We start from the raw sequence: 23,359 nt of genomic DNA on the forward strand, positions 1-23,359 counted from the left end.
GGTGAAATAATTTTTCTATCAAAATATGTACTGAATTCCTCATTCTTTTCAGTTTTCTTCAGTTTTTAGCTTTTTATATTTTCCTTGCAATAGATTGGTTTTGTCCATTTCTCCTGTGCAATGTCTGAGTCCTATGCACTAATGATATAAGTCACTAAATGCTTCAATCTGTATCAGTTTGAACCTGGTGATCTGAATTCTGATGCCTTTGATTTTGCCTACACCTGACAATGGCCTCAGCCCTAAAAAAAGAATTGTATTTCTGAGAGTATTTTCCAAAATGTGTGTTCAAATTAGTTCATTTTCCAGTTAGAGAAGATGAATTCTTCTGATGAGGGTTATGAGTAGTTATAAAGACATCTCAGTCTTGGAGCATCTGTTTAAAAATCCCTATGAGTTTATCCTGTCAACACCTTCATCACTATTGCTTTGTAACTGTCTGATTTTTTTTTTTAATTTGGTAGGGTACCATGCTTGGGAAGATTGAATTTGAAGGTCAGTCTGTGGATTTTGTGGATCCAAATAAGCAGAATTTGATTGCTGAGGTTTCAACTAAGGTGAGATATTTTCCTTCATAGTTCATAGTTTTATTTCATTCACTTTAGATTTACCTTTATTATAATATTGAAATCTTTGAAATCTTCATTTAGGCAGAGGCCATCTTCCAGGAGCATAAAAATTGAAGGGGAAAATGGGTCTTGTAGCAACTAAAATATATATTACCCAATCAATGTAAAGTCAATAATTTTCTCTTATAGGCTTACATGGAAACCTTGACTTGGTTTAGCGGCTGTTTACCATTATTTTGCTGCCCTCTTCCCCTTTTCTTGTTCTTTACATCAAATACAGACAGTAGTGAATTGATCAGGAATCTGAGCTAATAGCCTGCCAGGGAGCTAAGAGAATTTTATAGAAATCAGGCATAATAATCTGAGTCTGGAGTTGTTTTGTGCAGGGAAAAATATTCCTTCACACTACGGATTTACTGTATTATAACTCAGTTCAAAAATTAATGTTCATAATGATGACTGTGTCACTCCTAAATGAAATATGCTTAACATTTATTTATAAGAGGTAATAGAGTACATTTTAGAAAGATGCCTGTTGGTCTTGATTGAATGTCTATGAAAATAGGTGTGAGTGAATCTTGTGGTCTACAGTCTCTGACCTTGAGACCATAGAAGTCAGGTGGGACAAGGTAAGAATAAATCAGCACATACAGAATCCTGTGATAAATGCCATCCCTGACATGTACACAGGGTACCACAAGGGCACACATAGGGCAGCACATAAATGGGCCAGGTGCATCAGAGAAGTTTCTGCAGAGGGCTTACGCTTATTAGGAGACACAAAAGAGCTGACAGTGACATTTAGGTAGGCGGGGAACTAGGAGAACTGTTTTAGGCAGAAAGAATGGCATGTGTTGAGAGGGACAGAGATATGAAGTAAGAGGTATGTTTCAAGAGTTATGTGTAGTTTGATATGGCTGAACTACAGGGTTTGCACATTTTAATTCATAAATTTGGACAGGGGCTAGATCTGGAGAATTTCATGTAATATGACATTATTAGCTGACCAGCAATACTGAGAACAGCAAGAAACTCCTTCAGTATTATTGGGAACAAAGCATGAGTGGATAAAGGAGCAAGTAACTAGAGTGTTATTGTGGCAGTTTCCAAATGTGAGAAACACTGGCCTGGAGAAATTTGCCTTAAAATATTCTGTGGTCAAACAAGGCTGAAAAACTCTCTCTCTGTGTATATATTCTTCTCTCAGTTGTCCTACAGCAAATTCATATATTCAAGTGTCTGTGAGGTCTTGTATAACCTCTGTCATCCTATGTGGAAAGAATGCACTACAGGTCTTTCATATTTGCAGGTTCCACATCTCTGTATTCAAACAATTATAGGTTTAAATAGTAAAAAAAAAATTGTGATGCACTGAATGTGTGCAACATTTTTCTATATCATTTTCCCCTAAAAATACAGTACAACAACCATCTACATGACATTTGAATTGTATTTGAAATTATAAATAATGTAGAGATGATTTAAAGTATACTGGAAGATGTGTGTAGGTTTTATGCAAATACTACACCATTTTGGATAAGAGACTTGAACTCTGTGGAGTCTGATATGGAGGTGTGGGGGTTGGGGGGGTTTTGAAACCAATTCTTCATGCTGATGATGAATGACTGTAATGTGTTTGTATAGGAACAGCAAAATTAGCATATCTATACTTTCATTCATATCAAATCAAGTGAGAGATTGTAGCTTCTTAATGCCAGTGCAATTAATTTCATTATAGCTATGATAAAATATGTATTCATATTAGGAGAATACACATATTTTGTAGCTTTATTTGATTACGTGCCTTGAATGTGGATAATTCATTGTCTTGTAATTGCAATTTGATGTAGCTACAACTAGATGGTAATATTGCTTTATTTTAAAACAGAAGCCTACGGTTAAGACTAAATCTATACTTTTTCAAATTATCTGATGAGATAGATTATCTATAGCATTTATGGATTAGCTGAGCAATATTTCTCCCAGATTATTTTTAGTCCAGAATAGTCAGCATGAGGAAAAAAGTGAAAAATTCTCTTCAAATCTTTTCTTCAAGTACAATTTAAGGATCATAACTAAATTGTAGGTAGACTTTGTGGAGAGGCAGACATTTCTGTTAAAGTGCTTTTTCAAATATTCAGATTGTATCTTTTATCTAAAACCTTTGACAAACTATCCTAAATTCAAAATGTGCTAGCTTACTTTTGAAGCCAGAACCAGTGTGGACAGCAAGCCCTCCAGGCTTTCCCTCTCTTTGTTTCCGTTCTTTCTCCTTTTTATAACTTTGGAAAACTGCTTCTTGGGTAAATGCCTGTGAAAATGGATCTGCCTCTAAGCAGTGCTTAAGACATAGATAATGATTATGATATGCTCTGGGATCCTTTCATGAAATCTGCTATTTAAATGCAAATGATCATATAATAATCTAAAGGGATTAGTGGTGTATACTAGTTTAGCAATTTGCATGTCTCTCATACCTATTTTATCCATTCGGCCTCACTGCATCAGCCTACAGATGGCTCTATGCCATCTGATCTTCACTGTAAGTTGAGGATCAAATGGTATTTAAAGCATGATGTGTCTATTATCACATCTGTCTCATGCTGACTCAGACATATTATTTGAAAATTCCATTGCTAATGAGGCAAAACATGGGAAAGATAGTTGTTAACTGTAATTGCAGCCAATATTATTACTGTAATCAACAGTCTATATAAAACAGCAAAGTACTTCTTTTCTTACAAAAAAGATAGCCTGTGACACTTTCTGTGCTTTTCTCACAAATTGATTGGTGACTGTCAGCCACTCCCTAGTGTTAACAGTCAATCTGTTACCAATCCAAGTGCAAACACCTTTGGACGTGTGTATGATATCGTTCTGCTGCTGATATCTGGAATTTCTCTCTCACTTTCTGATTTTTGAAATGGCAGGACGTCAAGGTGTATGGCAAAGGAAACCCCACAAAAGTGGTGGCTGTAGACTGTGGGATAAAAAACAATGTCATCCGCTTACTAGTGAAGGTAAGTAATTCATTCTGTCTCAAGAGCGAAGGTTTACAATATTGATTGTTAGTGTCTGGCAAGTTTCCTCTGTTTCAGAGAAAGTTTCTGCATTCTCTCAGAACGTCAAAGATCTTCTCTCTCTTTGACCTAGAAAACAACACACTTATCCTTGTTCAAATTAAAGATGTACACAGCTATGTTTAAAAAAAAAAACCCAAGGACCGCTAAAATATGGAAGAAAATGATGACTATTCTTGTCACTTATTCATTGACATTCTGACACATGACACATTCACTTTTGTTGAAGTTTAGAGATGACCAAATGTCAGGCTAATAATTCATCCATTGGCCTGCAATTGTACATACCACATGTTTGCTTGCATTTTGCCCTGCAGTAAGACTTCACAATGTCTTATGTATATTCATAGACAACCAATTAAAATTAAGCCTTAAAGAGGATTTAACCATCATTACAATATTTTCTTCTGTATTATTTTGTTAGAATTTCTCCTTCTATCCCTATACTCTCAATTTCTCTCTGGCTCTGTCTCTCCGTGTCTCTACAAGGGAATTCTTCAACTTACTCCCTCATTATTAGAGAATATCAGCAATATCAAAATCATAATTTCAAATTCTTAACAACTTCATTAAAAAAACTTGCATGAATTTTTCCGTAGCAAATATTGTGGATGGCTTATCCATATTCCACTCTCATGTCACCACTTTAATTCATGTTGCCCTTTTTGTCATTGCAAGCATCTTATATTTCTTTGTCTAAGGGATTTCTCTGTTGGTTGAAGCCTGCTAGCAGTCAGGAAATGCATAGAATTTTCCCTGGAGTAGCCCATAGCCAATGACCAGAGAGTCAGTATATAGCTCCTTTCCCCATGGGTGGGGTAATGCACATTGGCTCTCAGAGTAGTAACTGCTCGATAATATGTACTTTATTGGGGTGTCTCATGGTATCAATTCCTCTCTATCTCATTGATATTTCTTGGAAAGATCTTACAAATAAGTCTTCAAATTGTTGTTGCAGGAAATGCTAGGGAAACCTTCAAAGGTACTTTATAACAAAAAGTTCTGATTTTTTTTCTCAGAATACAAATGTCATAAAGTTGTTTAAAATTTAGTCAGACAAAAAAGGCAAAGTAAAAAAGGTGAGAGATGTATAACTTGAATTTTGTGGAAAATGTGTTTGTTTGCAAGATATTTGCACAGCACTTCAATGGTCCAGCCATGGAGAATTTAGGCACTGAAATCGCTCTTGAAGTATAGGAGAGTGTGTTCCTATCTTTACAAGATCAAAATGTGTTTTTCTTTTCCAGCGAGGAGCTGAAGTACATTTGGTTCCCTGGAATCATGATTTTACCCAGATGGAGTATGATGGACTTTTGATTGCTGGAGGACCTGGAAACCCAGCTCTTGCACAACCACTGATTCAGAATGTCAAAAAGGTGCAGTGAACCTGGGGGTAGTGTGTGAGATGAGGAACACCTACTGTATACTATCAAAGGACTATATTTCATTTACTCAATTATTTTTGGTAGCATATTTGTACAGTGTAACTTTGACATTGTGTCCTCCATTTAAGAGGGCTGGAATCCAATCTCCAGCTGTATCTTTCCTTATAACTGCAAAATGTTAATTCGTGCTCCTCACCATGACATCAGAGTCTATAAGACCTTCAAGTTTCCAAAACACTAAAATTAGATTTTAGTTTAGTGTAAAAGGCAAGAACTTGTTATTGACTCCTAATGCCACAAATTTGCCCATCATGTCTTTTCCTTTCTAACTTTTAATTTAGTCATGATTCCCTTTATCTTACTAATTAAGGGGAAAAAAAGAGCACTTCATTTTCATTCTTTCACTGAGAGCATTGTTTGGATGAATAACAATCTTTTCTGATTTAGATTTTGGAGAGTGATCGCGAAGAGCCATTGTTTGGAATCAGCACGGGAAATCTAATAACAGGATTAGCTGCTGGTGCCACATCTTACAAGATGTCCATGGCCAACCGGTAAGGCAGTTATGTTACTCAGAGCCGAAGTAGCTCTGAAACACTGCTGGTAACCAAACATGAGAGACTTAGAGAATTTACATGTCCTCCGAATCAACAGACAACCATCCTACTGCATAGTTCACAGTTGTCTGCCTACCTGATAGCACTTTTATTGCATTTCTGAAAGGCAGCCTTCTCTAATGATAACCTTGCTATAGTTGAAACTTGTTTTCCTTCCCTTGCCATAAATCGAGGTTATAATATTAAATCAAATGGTATTCCAAAGGAAATTGTTCTGGTTTTAGAGCACTGATAACATTTTAAGAAGCTAGTATGGCTTAAGAACTGAGAATCTTAAGATCCTCTTGGTTTCATTTCTTTACCTCAGATGACATTATTCAATGACAGGTTCTTTCCCACAGCCCACCCTCCACAGAAAGGATAGCTCAAAATGACTCAGATCTAAATAGTCATCTATTCCTCATTTCCAAGAATTCTCCTCTGGTTTTAATATTACTATAGTTCTCTGAAAATAAGTTGCTTATATTTGCCTGTTTCTGTTAAACTACTGAACAGCTCTTTTTTGTTATGAGTGCTTTTCTAAAACCGATTATAGGAGTTTAATAGACCTGATATTTAACACTCAGCAAAGCTTCCTGAATTGATTTTTGCTGCTAAAATTATTGGAATTAACAATGTGTGACTATTCCCACAAAGTGATTTTCACTAAGCAATTGAAACTTTTGAATTTTACTTTACAATTTAAGCATTTACATTCTCTTCACTTTTCATTTTTCCTGTTCTTTCTTTCTTTTCTCCAGAGGACAGAATCAGCCTGTTTTGAATGTCACCAACAGACAGGCTTTCATTACTGCTCAGAATCATGGATATGCTTTGGACAATGCCCTCCCTCCTGGCTGGAAACCACTTTTTGTGAACATCAACGATCAAACAAATGAGGTAAGTGGTCTCAGTAGACTTGCTCAGTTGGTGATGAGAAATTCAGGGCACTTAATACTCTGGAATGCAGACACCTTTCCCTCTTTATATGGAATTTGTGTGTGTGTGTGAGAGAGAGAGAGAGAGAGAGAGCGAGAACAAGAGCTCTTACATGTCATGTTTCACAGCCCTCCACTTTTTAAAAAGCAGTTTCTTATTTTCTCATTAGCTGACCCATTAATATCCACTATTTGTGTCTTAAATCAGCACTGGTCTTATACATTCATTGTTAGTGGGCAGTTGGTCTAAATCTGTTTGGCCCAGTCCAGATATGTCCCAGGGACTCACTTAGCACCGGAAAAGCCCTTAAGATGGCCCTTGGAAAGTAATTGAAGAGTTGGAGGTGAATTTGGGTTTACTCTGAATAGAGCCAGAGGGTCCCCAAGGGCTATGGTTAAATTGGTATGGCTTTTGAAATTATGGGACCATTCAGTTGACTCTTCATTGACCCATGGTTGGATATGTGACTCTTTAAGATTTCTGGTCCCATACTTGAAGTACTAATAGGTTTAAGAATGCTATTAAACACTTAACTCAGATTTTGTACTTGAACTTTATTGTCTACTGACTAATACATCACCACGCTTGACATTTGTTGTTATAGAATTTCTTTTTGTTTCTTATTCCTTTAGGGGATTATGCATGAGAGCAAACCCTTCTTCGCTGTACAGTTCCATCCAGAGGTCAGTCCAGGGCCAACAGACACTGAGGTATGTCAGAAAGATGAGGCCTGTCATATACTTAAAGAAATCAGAGATTTATTTATGTGAAAACTGAAATAATTACCTCAGATAATCTTTGTGAAGAATATTCTCAAGAAGAGTGCTTTGGTAGCACACATTTTGCATTAAAATTCTCCCATGAATATCATGGAGTAAAATTTCATCTTCTTAAATTTAAAGTGGGAAAGCCCTTAAGAAACCTGAAGCAATGCTATGATGCTATTTTTATTTAAACCCATTATCATTCTAATATATTTAGTCCTGAAATTTACAATTGTTGTACTATGCAAATGAATTCCCTCTTGCTCTTTCCATCTCATAACTAAAATGAAATTTTAATCCCCATCTGTGACTTCAAAAAATCCCCATGGTAACTAGTTGTGTAGCCACTAAGGGAGAATAAACAGCAGCAGGAGAAAGAAAAGGGGCATGGGTGAGGGGGGCGAGGGCCATATGGACATTTATGTGATTCAGATAGCTTAAGAAAAGAACCATAAGGAATGCTCAGAGGAGTTTGTTTCTAATCTAAATATTTTTTACTTTTGCATATGAGCTCTTGTTTCCATATTTTTAAACACATCTTTCCAAAAAAAGCTCACAATGCCATCTTGGAAAATATGGGAAGTCTGGTGTGACTTCTCCTCTTTCCTACCCAGGGTTTTCCAGTAGTAGCACTGACAATTCTTTGTCAGCAGATATTTATTCTTGGAAAAAACATCCAGGTAAAATGAGGAGGACAAGAATTTATCCTCTGTAAACCAGCTCTTGCATCTCTGAATTGCCTTTTTAGATATTTGTACTTTGTCCTTGTCTTAATATTACTGGGAAATATTGGTTCTTAATAGCCAAAACCAGTGTGATGTTAACTATTGATGATAAATAGAATTTAGTTACATATATCATCTAATACATGCTAAGCATTTTTTAATTTAAATTTAATTATTAGCCTCTATTAGCACTTCTATTTAGGAACATTGCAATTGTGATATATAATCAAATTCACTGTGAGTTAATACTTTTCTGTCCTAAATAATTGCAAAATGAATACCTTTGTTGAAATTTGTCATGTGTACTGAAACAATAGAAGTAAACTCATTGGTAAAGTTTAATAATAACATTTAGAGGTTATTTTTTGAGCTGGAAGAAAAATGAAAAAAAAAAACCAGTATTTTTAATTTAAGGATACATAAGTGGTATAGCATCAATATTTTTGCCTAATTAGAATTTGATTTAGAATGAGAAATGATGCATAATTAAGGGGCTGAAAACTTGGTATTCTTAGAAGGTATCACCTGACATGTTTATTTCTATTAGAAACTTCTTTTTTTAAAATAGGACTTGAAGGAGCATTTAGAAGTGTTTTTTGACCAAATTTTAATAGTAGTAGACATTTAGTTACAGGCCAGAAAATAAAAAAACAAAACTGAAGCCAATAAGAAAACCCCAAATACTACATCGGAATGCATACTAAAAGTTCTTTGTTGTTTGTTTGAGGTTCAAATTCAGCTGAACCTTCTGTATTTGATCTGGCAACCTCATGAGTTTTAAAACTTCTAACTAGTTGGTTTTATGTTTTTTCTAGTACCTATTTGATTCATTTTTCTCACTGATAAAGAAAGGAAAAGGAACCACCATTACATCAGTTCTGCCAAAGCCAGCACTGGTTGCCTCTCGAGTTGAGGTCAGTAAATACGGGATTGTTTTTGGTATGTGCATTTTGGATTTTCTCTACCATGTGTTTGTTTTAATTGAATTATGTAAATCACACTAATGTCTATGAAACTATGAAAGATGAATGGTAGTCTTGTATTCATTTCACAACTAGTCATTTAGTTTGTTCTTGTTTATATTCATTGGAATTTTCATTTAAAATCATACCATTTTAATTTTACTTGTAGAATATTTGTAATAATGTAATTTGATAAAGAATACTGTTAATTTCAGTTTATAATTTAGCATATTTTTCATTATCCCAAAACCCATAGCCTTATTTAAGCCTGAGATAGTGTTCAAGCTATAGAATAATTATAAGTGATAGAATAAAAAAATTCTATAAAGTCTATCAATTGAAACAAAAAGAATCCTATAACTTGAAAGAGTTTCAATTAGAGAATTATTATTTAACATCATGAAATGAGTTATTTTACCTCTAAAAAGCAAAAAGATAAAGATTAATATGACATGAGACTTGAATTCTTATTTATTTGAATATATGTATGATAAGGCTTCTACACATTTCCTTTATACTTAAAGTACATGCACACTCACACCATTATTATATAAAATTTAGAGGAATGTATGTGCATTTTCAAAAATGTATGAATATGTATGTTGATATGTGCCAGCATACATAAATATATTTGTTTGGATATTTTTATATACTTACATATATTTAAGTAAAATGTAAACCTCTTTCAACTTTTTTTTTAATTAAGTGAAAAAGTGTTCATCAGCTTTGGGAAGTACATCAAAGAGATACTTAAATAATCATTTCCCCATATATTACATATTTTTCCAATCATTGTACTGAAAATCACCACATAAACTCAGATATATAGTTTGTTTTCTCCACTCTTGCAGATGCCTTATGTAGTAATAAAAGTAATGTTTTTTTTTCTTATTGTTTATAGGTTTCCAAAGTCCTTATCCTAGGGTCTGGAGGTCTGTCCATTGGTCAGGCAGGTGAATTTGATTACTCAGGATCTCAAGCTGTGAAAGCTATGAAGGTGAGAGAAGATGGGCTTTGTTAGAATAATACGCTCTCTTTAATGAGTCTAATTGTATTTTATAATTTAGATTTGCAACATTGCATCTTTTGAAAGTCACTATAATTGTTTTCCTTGCACATTTGTGTGAAAGGAAGTTTTATCACAAACACGATTTTTAACTTTCTCAAATGTGCCCATCTGTCAATTGAAGCAGCTAGATGGTCTCTAAAATTATTTGCTATTGCCTAGTTATATTGAAAACATAAAGCTATGTCTATAGATGCTGTTAGTTCCTCCTAAGACATGTTCTCATTCATGTAAAGAAGAGAATTTTTTTTCCTTTTATTATTCATATGTGCATACAAGGCTTGGTTCATTTCTCCCCCCTGCCCCCACCCCCTCCCTTACCACCCACTCCACCCCCTCCCGCTCCCCCCACCCCAATACCCAGCAGAAACTATTTTGCCCTTATCTCTAATTTTGTTGTAGAGAGAATATAAGCAATAATAGGAAGGAACAAGGGGTTTTGCTGGTTGAGATAAGGATAGCTATACAGGGCATTGACTCACATTGATTTCCTGTGCGTGGGTGTTACCTTCTAGGTTAATTCTTTTTGATCTAACCTTTTCTCTAGTTCCTGGTCCCCTTTTCCTATTGGCCTCAGTTGCTTTAAGGTATCTGCTTTAGTTTCTCTGCATTAAGGGCAACAAATGCTAGCTAGTTTTTTAGGTGTCTTACCTATCCTCACCCCTCCCTTGTGTGCTCTCGCTTTTATCATGTGCTCATAGTCCAATCCCCTTGTTGTGTTTGCCCTTGATCTAATGTCCACATATGAGGGAGAACATACGATTTTTGGTCTTTTGGGCCAGGCTAACCTCACTCAGAATGATGTTCTCCAATTCCATCCATTTACCAGCGAATGATAACATTTCGTTCTTCTTCATGGCTGCATAAAATTCCATTGTGTATACATACCACATTTTCTTAATCCATTCGTCAGTGCTGGGGCATCTTGGCTGTTTCCATAACTTGGCTATTGTGAATAGTGCTGCAATAAACATGGGTGTGCAGGTGCCTCTGGAGTAACAGTCTTTTGGGTATATCCCCAAGAGTGGTATTGCTGGATCAAATGGTAGATTGATGTCCAGTTTTTAAGTAGCCTCCAAATTTTTTTCCAGAGTGGTTGTACTAGTCTACATTCCCACCAACAGTGTAAGAGGGTTCCTTTTTCCCCGCATCCTCGCCAACACCTGTTGTTGGTGGTGTTGCTGATGATGGCTATTCTAACAGGGGTGAGGTGGAATCTTAGTGTGGTTTTAATTTGCATTTCCTTTATTGCTAGAGATGGTGAGCATTTTTTCATGTGTTTTCTGGCCATTTGAATTTCTTCTTTTGAGAAAGTTCTGTTTAGTTCACATGCCCATTTCTTTATTGGTTCATTAGTTTTGGGAGAATTTAGTTTTTTAAGTTCCCTGTATATTCTGGTTATCAGTCCTTTGTCTGATGTATAATTGGCAAATATTTTCTCCCACTCTGTGGGTGTTCTCTTCAGTTTAGAGACCATTTCTTTTGATGAACAGAAGCTTTTTAGTTTTATGAGGTCCCATTTATCTATGCTATCTCTTAGTTGCTGTGCTGCTGGGGTTTCATTGAGAAAGTTCTTACCTATACCTACTAACTCCAGAGTATTTCCTACTCTTTCTTGTATCAACTTAAGAGTTTGGGGTCTGATATTAAGATCCTCGATCCATTTTGAGTTAATCTTGGTATAGGGTGATATACATGGATCTAGTTTCAGTTTTTTGCAGACTGCTAACCAGTTTTCCCAGCAGTTTTTGTTGAAGAGGCTGCTATTTCTCCATCGTATATTTTTAGCTCCTTTGTCAAAGATAAGTTGCTCATAGTTGTGTGGCTTCATATCTGGATCCTCTATTCTGTTCCACTGGTCTTCATGTCTGTTTTTGTGCCAGTACCATGCTGTTTTTATTGTTGTTGCTTTGTAATATAGTTTGAAGTCAGGTATTGTGATACCTCCTGCATTGTTCTTTTGACTGAGTATTGCCTTGGCTATTCGTGGCCTCTTGTGTTTCCATATAAATTTCACAGTAGATTTTTCAATCTCTTTAATGAATGTCATTGGAATTTTGATGGGAATTGCATTAAACATGTAGATTACTTTTGGGAGTATTGACATTTTTACTATGTTGATTCTACCAATCCATAAGCATGGGAGATCTCTCCACTTTCTATAGTCTTCCTCAATCTCTTTCTTCAGAAGTGTATAGTTTTCCTTGTAGCGGTCTTTCACATCTTTTGTTAGGTTTACACCTAGGTATTTGATTTTGTTTGAGGCTATTGTAAATGGAATTGTTTTCATACATTCTTTTTCCGTTTGCTCATTGTTAGTGTATAGAAATGCTAATGATTTTTCTATGTTGATTTTATATCCTGCTACCTTGCTATAGCTATTGATGATGTCTAGAAGCTTCTGAGTAGAGTTTTTTGGGTCTTTAAGGTATAGGATCATGTCATCTGCAAATAGGGATATTTTGACAGTTTCTTTACCTATTTGTATTCCTTTTATTCCTTCTTCTTGCCTAATTGCTCTGGCTAGGAATTCCAGTACTATGTTGAATAGGAGTGGAGATAGTGGGCATCCTTGTCTGGTTCCTGATTTTAGAGGGAATGGTTTTAATTTTTCTCCGTTAAGTATAATGCTGGCTGTAGGTTTGTCATATATAGCTTTTATAATGTTGAGGAACTTTCCTTCTATTCCTAGTTTTCTTAGAGCTTTTATCATGAAGTGATGTTGGATCTTATCAAAGGCTTTTTCTGCATCTGTTGAGATGATCAAGTGGTTTTTGTCTTTGCTTCTGTTAATGTGGTTTATTACGTTTATTGATTTTCGTATGTTGAACCACCCCTGCATCCCTGGGATGAAGCCTACCTGGTCGTGGTGAATAATCTTTTTGATGTGTTGCTGAATTCGATTTGCCATTATTTTGTTGAGGATTTTTGCATCAATGTTCATTAAGGAGATTGGCCTATAGTTCTCCTTTTTGGAGGTGTCTTTGCCTGGTTTTGGGATAAGTGTAATAGTGGCTTCATAAAATGTGTTTGGCAGTTTTCCTTCCCTTTCTATTTCATGGAACAGTTTAAGGAGGGTTGGTATCAGTTCTTCTTTAAAGGTCTGATAGAATTCAGCAGAGAATCCATCAGGTCCTGGACTTTTCTTTTTGGGGAGACTCTTGATTGCTGCTTCAATTTCATTTTGTGTTATAGGTCTATTCAGGTGATTAATTTCCTCTTGGTTCAGTTTTGGATGATCATATGTATCTAGAAATCTGTCCATTTCTTTTAGATTTTCAAATTTATTTGAATATAGGTTCTCAAAGTAGTCTCTGATGATTTCCTGGACTTCCATGGTGTTTGTTGTTATCTCCCCTTTTGCATTCCTAATTCTACTAATTTGGGTTTTTTCTCTCCTCATTTTAGTCAGGTTTGCCAGGGGTCTATCGATCTTGTTTATTTTTTCAAAGAACCAACTTTTTGTTTCATTAATTCTTTGTATGGTTTTTTTGGTTTCTATTTCGTTGATTTCAGCTCTTATTTTTATTATTTCTCTCCTTCTATTTGTTTTGGGATTTGCTTGTTCTTGTTTTTCTAGGAGTTTGAGATGTATCATTAGGTCATTGATTTGGGATCTTTCAATCTTTTTAATATATGCACTCATGGCTATAAACTTTCCTCTCAAGACTGCCTTAGCTGTGTCCCATAGGTTCCGGTAGGTTGTGTTTTCATTTTCATTGACTTCTAGGAACTTTTTAATTTCCTCTTTTATTGCATCGATGATCTATTCTTCATTAAGTAATGAGTTATTTAGTTTCCAGCTGTTTGCATGTTTTTTGTCTTTACTTTTGTTGTTGAGTTCTACTTTTACTGCATTGTGGTCAGATAGTATGCATGGTATTATTTCTATTTTCTTATATTTGCTGAGGCTTGCTTTGTGCCCTAGGATATGATCTATTTTGAAGAAGGTTCCATGGGCTGCTGAGAAGAATGTATATTGCATAGAGGTTGGATGAAATGTTCTGTAGACATCTACTAGGTCCACTTGATCTATTGCATATTTTAGATCTTGGATTTCTTTATTGAGTTTTTGTTTGGATGACCTATCTATTGATGATAATGGAGTGTTAAAGTCTCCCACAACCACTGTGTTGGCATTTATATATGCTTTTAGGTCTTTCAGGGTATGTTTGATGAAATTGGGTGCGTTGACATTGGGTGCGTACAGATTGATGATTTTTATTTCCTTTTGGTCTATTTCCCCTTTTATTAGTATGGAATGTCCTTCTTTATCTCGTTTGATCAATGTAGGTTTGAAGTCTACTTTGTCAGAGATAAGTATTGCTACTCCTGCTTGTTTTTGGGGGCCATTGGCTTGGTAAATCTTCTTCCAGCCTTTTATCCTAAGCATATGCTTATTTCTGTCGGTGAGATTAGTCTCCTGTAAGCAACAAATTGTTGGATCTTCTTTTTTAATCCATTTTGTCAAATGGTGTCTTTTGATGGGTGAATTAAGTCCATTAACATTAAGTGTTAGTACTGATAGGTATGTGGTGATTCCTGCCATTTAGTTGTCTTAGTTGTTTGAAGGTTTGATTGTGTGTACCTAACTTGATGTTACTCTCTACTGTCTTGCTTTTTCTTATCCTGTGGTTTGGTGCTGCCTGCCTTTTCATGGTTAAGTTGGGTGTCACTTTCTGTGTGCAGGATCCCTTGCAGAATCTTTTGTAATGGTGGCTTTGTGGTCACATATTGTTTTAGTTTCTGCTTATCATGGAAGACTTTTATTGCTCCATCTATTTTGAATGATAGCTTTGCTGGGTAGAGTATCCTGGGGTTGAAGTTATTTTCATTCAGTGCCCGGAAGATCTCACCCCACGCTCTTCTTGCTTTTAATGTTTCTGTTGAGAAGTCTGCTGTTATTTTGATGGGTTTACCTTTGTATGTTACTTGTTTTTTCTCTCTTACAGCCTTCAATATTCTTTCCTTAGTTTCTGAACTTGTTGTTTTAATGATGAGATGTCGTGGAGTAGTTCTATTTTGATCTGGTCTGTTTGGTGTCCTGGAGGCCTCTTGCATCTGTATGGGAATATCTTTCTCTAGATTTGGGAAATTTTCTGTTATTATTTTGTTGAATATATTACACATTCCCTTCGCTTGCACCTCTTCTCCTTCTTCGATGCCCATGATTCTCAAGTTTGGTCTTTTGATGGAGTCAGTGAGTTCTTGCATTTTCTTTTCACAGGTCTTGAGTTGTTTAATTAATAGTTCTTCAGTTTTTCCTTTAATTACCATTTCATCTTCAAGTTCTGAGATTCTGTCTTCTGTTTGTTCTATTCTGCTGGATTGGCCTTCCGTTTTGTTTTGCAGTTCTGTTTCGTTCTTTTTTCTGAGGTTTTCCATATCCTGGCTGTTTTCTTCTTTATTGTTGTCTATTTTTGTCCTGAGTTCATTTATCCATTTATTCACTGTGTTCTCTCTTTCACTTTGGTGTTTATACAGTGCTTCTATGGTTTCCTTTATTTCTTCTTTTGCTTTTTCAAATTCTCTATTTTTATTGTCTTGGAATTTCTTGAGTGTCTCCTGTACATTTTGGTTGACCCTATCCAGTATCATCTCTATAAAATTCTCATTGAGTACTTGTAGTATGTCTTCTTTTAAATTATTCTTGTGGGCTTCATTGGGTCCTTTGGCATAGTTTATCTTCATTTTGTTGGAGTCTGGATCTGAGTTTCTGTTCTCTTCATTCCCCTCTGGTTCCTGTACTAATTTTTTGCTGTGGGGAAACTGGTTTCCTTGTTTTTTCTGTCTTCCCGTCATTGTCCTTGGTGTTGTTACTGTCCCTGTACTGTGTGTAATTAAGTATTTTCTAGCTTGTAATAATAACAATGGTAATATTGAGAATGGAAGAGTGAGCTGAGATGGAAAGCAAGAAGTTAAAGAAAAGGGGAAAACAAATATACAGACAAGAGGGAGAAAGCAGAACAAGGTATCAGACAAGAAAGTTTCAAAGGTATAAACAGGGAGTGTTAGTGTACTAATCGACAGTAAGCTGAACAGACAATAGAGAGACAGAGAGAGGATTGAAAATCAAAGATAAAAAAATAAAAAATAAGTATATGAAAGTAATATCTATATATAAAAATGAATTAAAATAAAATGGAAAATAGAAAATTAAAAAAAAAAAAACCAAAAAACTTCCAAGTTTATATGCAATGCAATTTCAGTCTTAATAATTTGGATGTCCATCTCAATCTCCAGTCCTGGAGTTGGTGCCTCAGATGTTGTTCTGTAGTTGTCTCATCAAAGGGGATGCATAAAGTAGAACAAAACTACACTCACACACACACAGAAGAAAAAAAAAAAAAAAAAAAGCCCCACCAAGTGTTCCCAGTTCAAATGCAATACAGTTTCAGTAAGTTTTTCGGCTTGCAGGTGTAATTCGGTTGTTCTCTCATCAAAGGTAGGGAGAAAAAGAAAAAAAAGCGTCTGGAGACAGTTCTGAGAGTGGTATCTGCAACTGTGGCTTGCCTGCCTGCTGCTCTCAGCCTGTAGCTGGCGGCGTTATTTATGCAGTTCTCTGGGGTGAGCTTAGCACTCACCTGGCCCCACAGGCTTTGTTTGCTCAGAGTTCTCCTGTGCGGGGGAGGGGGGCCTCTGCTACAGGCTTTCCCCTTTCCAAGCACTGGGAAAGGTGACACTGCCCCGCGTTGTCAGGCCTGCGTGTTTGTTTACAGTTCACGTGGGAAGTGGGTCTTCCCTCCTCTCACAAGCGTCCCTGCTCCTGGTTGCTGGGCGCGCCCGGCTCCCGCCAGAGCCTCTCCGGCCCGCCCGGCTCGTTTATTTACAGTCCCGGGAAGGATTCCCTTTCCCCAATCTTCAGTGCTCAGGGCGCCCCACCCTCTTTCCAGCGTGTCTTAACTGTTCTTATTGCTTAGTACTCAGTTTCTCTTTTTTTCCCGGGTGGAGGTCAGTCTGTCCAGGGGGCTATGCTGCTCTGGCCCAGGCTTGTCTGTGGGGCTACCGCGGTACCGCGAAGCTCACCTGGTCCGCGTCTTCCCAAGCCATATGGGCGCCGGCCACTGGCGGACCCGGGGGCCCCAAGTGGAGATTCTCTGCACCGGCTGGAGATGTGGAGGAGTCAAAGTTATGCCTTTTCTCGGTGATTATGCCTGCAAAGTGTGTCTCCAGCGTCTCTCCAAGATTTCACTATAGGAGGGTCGCTTTCTGCTTCCTACCTCTAGCCGCCATCTTGGAATTCCCATAAGAAGAGAATTTGATATCCTTAGTGCTTTATGGTACTTCAAATACTCTGCAAGATGCTTCAGGCATCTCTGTGGTGGAAAGGGGGAAACTCTAGCTGGAAGAGCAGGGTAATGGTGGATTTGTTCAAGGGTTAGATATCATTATCAGTCACTAGGGGGTCCAATTCCCTTATCAGTGAATTAGAAAATGGGACAGTATGGCTGGATTTTCAGGAAGAAAAGAGGATCTGATACTCAAACTGGGGAAAGATAGACTCTCTTTTGAGATCTGCTCAACTGTTATCAATCGTTACAGAAATTCTACTATATACTTAAGGTATTTCCACTGAAAAGTTAACTTGGCCTTTCTTTGGTGTCTTTATTTCCCCATATGGTCTGCATCTTGGTGATAATCAGCCTATCCAGATGCAATGTGAGTGCTTTGCTGGTGACCTTGCCTCAAGCTCTCAGTGTAGAGGCATTGCCAGAGACCTGGTTGGTAGAGAGCAGCACAGAGATGCCAGCAGGAGAGTAGGACAGTAAGCATAGGAAAACAGATGGCAGAAGGTGTTCTGTTTTTCCTTTTTAAAGTATTTTGTAGCCAAAGATACTCCCCCGATAGATGTATACTGAAAAGAAGTGGAATGTAGCCCCAGTGACTTATTCTTCTTCCCCTTTCCTTTAAAAAATACTCTTCTCCAGGCATGTATCAGTGTGAGTGCACATTTTCTTCATGTATTTTAAAAATACTTCGTTGTATGATGATCCAATTTCTTATTAGATAGAGGACTCTCAGTGGTTTAGAACATAATCTAAGTGTGTTCTGGATTTAGAATATCTTTGAATTTTTATGTTATTTGGGAATTTTTCTATAGATTTAGCATTTCACAGTTTGCATTTTTATGTGCTTTATATAATCGAATAATAATAATTAGATATTGTGCTGTGATTAATAGAGATGAATTTATAAATTAAAAAAGTTAAAAGCAATTATATGGTGCATATACTATAACAAGAATTAAAAATAGAATAAAGTGATATAAAATTAATCAAAATGGTTTGTGTTTTAAAATGAATGGGTACTGATCTATGCATGGGCTATTTTCTACATAATTTGCAAAAACAGTCATATTCATTATACAGCACATTCAGAGAAATAGTTCTGTATATTTCAATTTGTTAGTATGTTTTTTAAGTCATGAAAAATTTTTTATACTCGATGTGTTTTTAGTTTAGATTCAATTATTTAAATTTGAACTCATATTAAAAATATATTTGCTTATCTAGATGTATCTTTCCAACATTTTGTTAATCAGAATACACTTATTTCAAATATCATAAAATCTTGAGCTCTGACTAATATGGAGGACAAAACATCAGACTTGAGTCAGAATGCTTGGATTAGCATTCTAATATTGCCACTTATCAGCTGTGTGACCTTTGGCATGGCATTTAACCTTCCTGAATTTCAATTTCTTCATCTGAAATGCAGAAATCTCTTTTATAGTCTTGGTATAAAAATCAAATGAATTAATAAAAAATTACATTACATGCATTAAGAGACTATTTGAATTTAAAGTAGCATAAAATATAACCAATTTTGATTTAGATCTTCTTCCAAGGATATGCAGGGCTTTCACGGAGGATGATTTGTGTACTTCATCTGAATATTTTGTTGAATTTTTAGAAGCATTTAAAATTGACATGCTAATTTGTGAAATAATAACATCTGGCCATATTTCATAATATTTTGCTAAGTGTCAACCTCATCCTGGTTTATGGAACTATTATTCTTAGTGGTTCAAGTGAAAAATTATTTTGAAGGTCTCTCCAGACGTAAAAGATAAGATAGGACTATGCATACTATCATTTATGTACATGTAAGAACATGCACACATATATGCATGCAGAGATATACACATAACTTTTTATTTTTGTTTTTTTTCCATATGGTCATTTTTATAATATGAAGAGTTGTATAAAGCTTTTAAAGCACTACAGCAGGCATGAAAATCTTGAAAACAATGGGATCCAATAGAAGGTTCTTAGTGCTTCTAGTAAAAAGGGAACACTTTATCCTACACTTTAAAAGGTACACTCAATTTTGTTCTCAAATAGTAGAAGAAGAAGCACTTTTCACATTGCCTCTAGTTCCATTTTCTATATGCTTATTTTAAAATTTTTGGAATATTTTATTCTTTTAAGATCAATTGAGCTCTAAAGTTCAGTCATCTTTAAGACTATTTAGAAAATTTCTAAATAACTGACCTCCAGCTTTGCTGATGCCTCTAGTGGCAAGGAATTTATGATGTTGCTCATGAGGTTTTCTTTCTTCTTTTTTTTTTTTTTTTGGATTGTTTTATCTTCAAGCAGTGTCTTCTTCTTTCCCTTGACCAAAGGCTTGTCTTTTGATTTCCATTAACTTGTTTTCTCAATTTCTACATCTAGTCCATAGAATAATCTAAAAGCTTTGTTACTCAATCACCCTTCATTTGAGTGCATATATTTCCTTCTTTGACCCTATAGGCAGATGATAATTTTGTTTCTTTCAGGAAGAAAATGTCAAAACTGTCCTGATGAACCCAAACATTGCATCAGTCCAGACCAATGAGGTGGGCTTGAAGCAAGCAGACACTGTCTACTTTCTTCCCATTACCCCTCAGTTTGTCACAGAGGTCATCAAGGCAGAACGGCCTGATGGGTTAATTCTAGGCATGGGTGGCCAGACAGCACTGAACTGTGGTGAGTTCTAAGTTTGGTTGCAGAGTTTTGATCCACATGTCAATGTGTAACATATTTTGTTTGAACTCATCTAACAATTTTGTTCTCTGTGTTCATAAAGCATTTTCTATAACATATAAGGAAGCAATTAGCAAACAGCCACCTACTATTCTTTTGCTAAATGGTACTAGTTTATTTCATGAAACAGCTGAGAGAAAAAGAAACCTCTCACTTTAATGTTCCAGAGTGGCCTAATAGGCTTCTTGGTTTTTCCTCCTCCATCATAAGACATTGCTTTCTTTCCGTTACTACTGAAACTCTGAGACTATTATGAATAAAAAATGAGAATTAACATTGATGTATCAACCCTGTAGCATTTGACTTTCATGTATATTTTTGATAATATGGACCATTCACTACCTGTTTTTTTTTAAGGTATCTATCCCCTTGACAATACTTTAAATCTTTGGAGCTAGATCATGAATGAAATGCTTTTTAGTTAGTTGGAGTATGCAATTGGGAGTATAATTTGTATGCTAAGCATAAAAGTATTATCAAAAATTAGGTGACAAGATAGTAGAATATAAAAAAGTTAATTATTTTTAAAAACCCAGTAGGTATTCATGTCTTTGAGATTATTTAAATAATGGAACTCACTATAAGAATATTCCTTGGGAGGAAAGGGAATATGCTGAAATCTTAAGGTTCAGTGTAATGCTAATTTATATTAATAAAGATAAAGCTGATGTGCAGATTGTGGTAACAGAATAGTAACATCAGTAATATATCTTATGTTCAGAATTTTTATTTCAAACATTTTTCCTAAGTGCAATTCTATTATGGAGTATGATGAGTTCTTGGATTTAATTTTAAGATTTTTGGAAACAAACATTGTGTTTAGGCTTCTGTTAAAGAACACATAACATTTTAGATTGTAAAACTGATCATATTTGGTTCTTCTGTAGGAGTGGAATTATTCAAGAGAGGTGTGCTCAAGGAATATGGGGTGAAAGTCCTGGGAACTTCTGTTGAGTCCATTATGGCCACCGAGGACAGGCAGCTATTCTCAGACAAACTCAATGAGATCAATGAAAAGATTGCTCCGAGTTTTGCAGTTGAATCAGTAAGGAATTCTTGCTCTTGGGACTTAAGGATACGCTTTATCTTTGGTTGTTGGGAGAATGATTTGTTATGCCTAATAATAATAATTAAAATTATTATACTTTCATACATTTTCTTCCAGAAATATGTTAATTTCTGACAAATATTGTGTACTGATTCATCATTCAATGCTGGAATTTTAAGGATAGATATTAATATTTCATTTTATGAAAATGAAAATATAAACCCAGAGATGAAGTGGATTATCAGTAGTTGAATCTTAGATCTTCTGAAGTGAAACTAGAAACCATACCAACTTGCAATACCAACATGATTTTTTACTTCTTCCTGGGATCAGTAACACACGATGTATGTGCAAATGCCTGGCAAATAGGATTGGATTTAAAGCAGTATTTCTTTTGGAGTCGAATAACATTTTAGAATCAAAAGAATCCAGTGAATAAGGCCTATGACTGGGAAATTTGTGGTACAGATACTTAAAGAGAAGAGATGTTTTTCCTTTCCTATTACTCATTTTCAATGATACACTGTGCTGGTTTAGAGATGAGTACCAGTCACCAGGAAAACGTCAACATCAGTTTTTGCACCTGATTTTATTTTTTATTTCAGAAATATATTTAGTGAAGTAGAGGTGCTAGAGGCAGTTTTAAATGCAACTTCCCATTGTAGAAATAGGCAAATCCTCAGGGATAAGGCAGGTACTGCTGGGACAACTAGAATTGGATATGTAATGTTTCAGAAAAGAATGCTACCGAGTATACACCATGCCACAAAGCTGTCAATCAAGAATGATCCCACGATAGCTCTTCTGAACACTTTGGGAGTCTCTTGCCATACATTTATTTTTTCCTTGCCAGATATAATTATGTCCTTCCTTCCCCAGGATGAGAAGCAGGCATATGGGAAAGGTGTAATTACATTCCCATTGGTAGTGTAATAATATTCCATGACAGAAAAATATAGCCACCATATGTTGTATTCTTTAAATTTTAAAAAATCCCAAGCTTGTGGGACTATTCTAAGACTGAACTTGAAAAATGAAAAATCTCTTTCTACACTACTCCTAATAGCTTATTGTGGTAATACCAAGTTAGCTTTAGTAGTAAAGCTAACTTTACTTTAACTTTACTTTAGTAGTAAAATTTAAAAATTCTGTAATACCATATGTCTCTCATTCTCAAATGAATATCATTTCTGTACTTTGGCGATGGTTTTAGTTTTGGAGACCAACATAAAAAAATTACTAGAAAAAAACCTCTCCCAGAATTCTATAGTTTTACTTTTGTATAGCAACACTTGCTTTTCAGAAGGAGATGATGGAATAATAGAACATTTCCATACTCGTTCTCCCTAAATTAAATTGATTTACCTGAATTGTCAGACTCTCTTGGCTGTGTCATGTGTGTGTGTGTGTGTGTGTGTGTGTGTGTTCTGCTAATGTGGTCAGTTTTTCAGATTTGGTATCTTTGTTCTTATTTGCAGATTGAGGATGCCCTGAAGGCGGCAGACAGCATTGGCTACCCTGTGATGATCCGTTCAGCTTATGCTCTGGGTGGATTAGGCTCAGGCATCTGTCCCAATAGGGAGACCTTAATAGACCTTGGCACAAAGGTAGGTATTTTCTTAGACAATATTCTTACCAATTAAAAAACTTGATTTGAAATATTCTTTCAATTAGAGGAAGTTATTTAATGGACAAATGACCCTTTCTCTATCTGTTAAATCACTGTTATGTTCTCTAAAAGTGTTGTCAAAAAGTCCACATTTTTGAGAAGGAAATGAGGTGCAACTATTTATTACAGCACACAGTGACAACCCACATGAGTTTAAGTAAGCCTATGAGCACTCTACTCAAGGCTCCATTTTTATTATGCAGTCTCTTGAGTTTAGTGATATAAATTTAATCCAACTCTGTTTTCCTCTGCTTTACAATATATTCCAAAATAAACATATTTTAGTGGTTAAGGTAAAAAGAGATTACAATGCCTCTTTTTCCCATTATTTTTTTTAAACAATGTGATATGTATAACATTTCTACCAAAACTTCAGATGCTGAAACTAAATGCAGTATAAACCTCTCAATTTAATAAATGAGTGAACTCTGATAACTACTGTTCATCCATAAAAACTAAAGTAAGATTTGAGTGTTTATAATTTATTTTCTATCAAAATCACTTTGATGTGCTACTCAATACTTTTTGAAT

The 23,359-nt window shown here is 35.6% G+C and overlaps 1 protein-coding gene across 1 annotated transcript in view; it reads left to right on the forward strand.

Annotated features, from left to right (window-relative positions):
• Cps1 (carbamoyl-phosphate synthase 1) overlaps positions 1-23,359 on the forward strand; it is a 117,793-nt gene that overhangs the window by 23,632 nt on the left and 70,802 nt on the right. Inside the window, exons 6-16 of the mRNA XM_020184470.2 lie at positions 465-557; positions 3,500-3,589; positions 4,897-5,025; positions 5,482-5,588; positions 6,392-6,530; positions 7,202-7,279; positions 8,874-8,972; positions 9,922-10,017; positions 19,865-20,054; positions 20,999-21,156; positions 22,638-22,766. Of these exons, the coding sequence (XP_020040059.2) occupies positions 465-557; positions 3,500-3,589; positions 4,897-5,025; positions 5,482-5,588; positions 6,392-6,530; positions 7,202-7,279; positions 8,874-8,972; positions 9,922-10,017; positions 19,865-20,054; positions 20,999-21,156; positions 22,638-22,766 (1,308 nt within the window). The remainder of the gene's footprint in view (positions 1-464; positions 558-3,499; positions 3,590-4,896; positions 5,026-5,481; positions 5,589-6,391; positions 6,531-7,201; positions 7,280-8,873; positions 8,973-9,921; positions 10,018-19,864; positions 20,055-20,998; positions 21,157-22,637; positions 22,767-23,359) is intronic.

The sequence above is a fragment of the Castor canadensis genome, chromosome 4 (genome assembly GCF_047511655.1).
Source record: "Castor canadensis chromosome 4, mCasCan1.hap1v2, whole genome shotgun sequence".
Classification (NCBI taxonomy): Eukaryota; Metazoa; Chordata; class Mammalia; order Rodentia; family Castoridae; genus Castor; species Castor canadensis.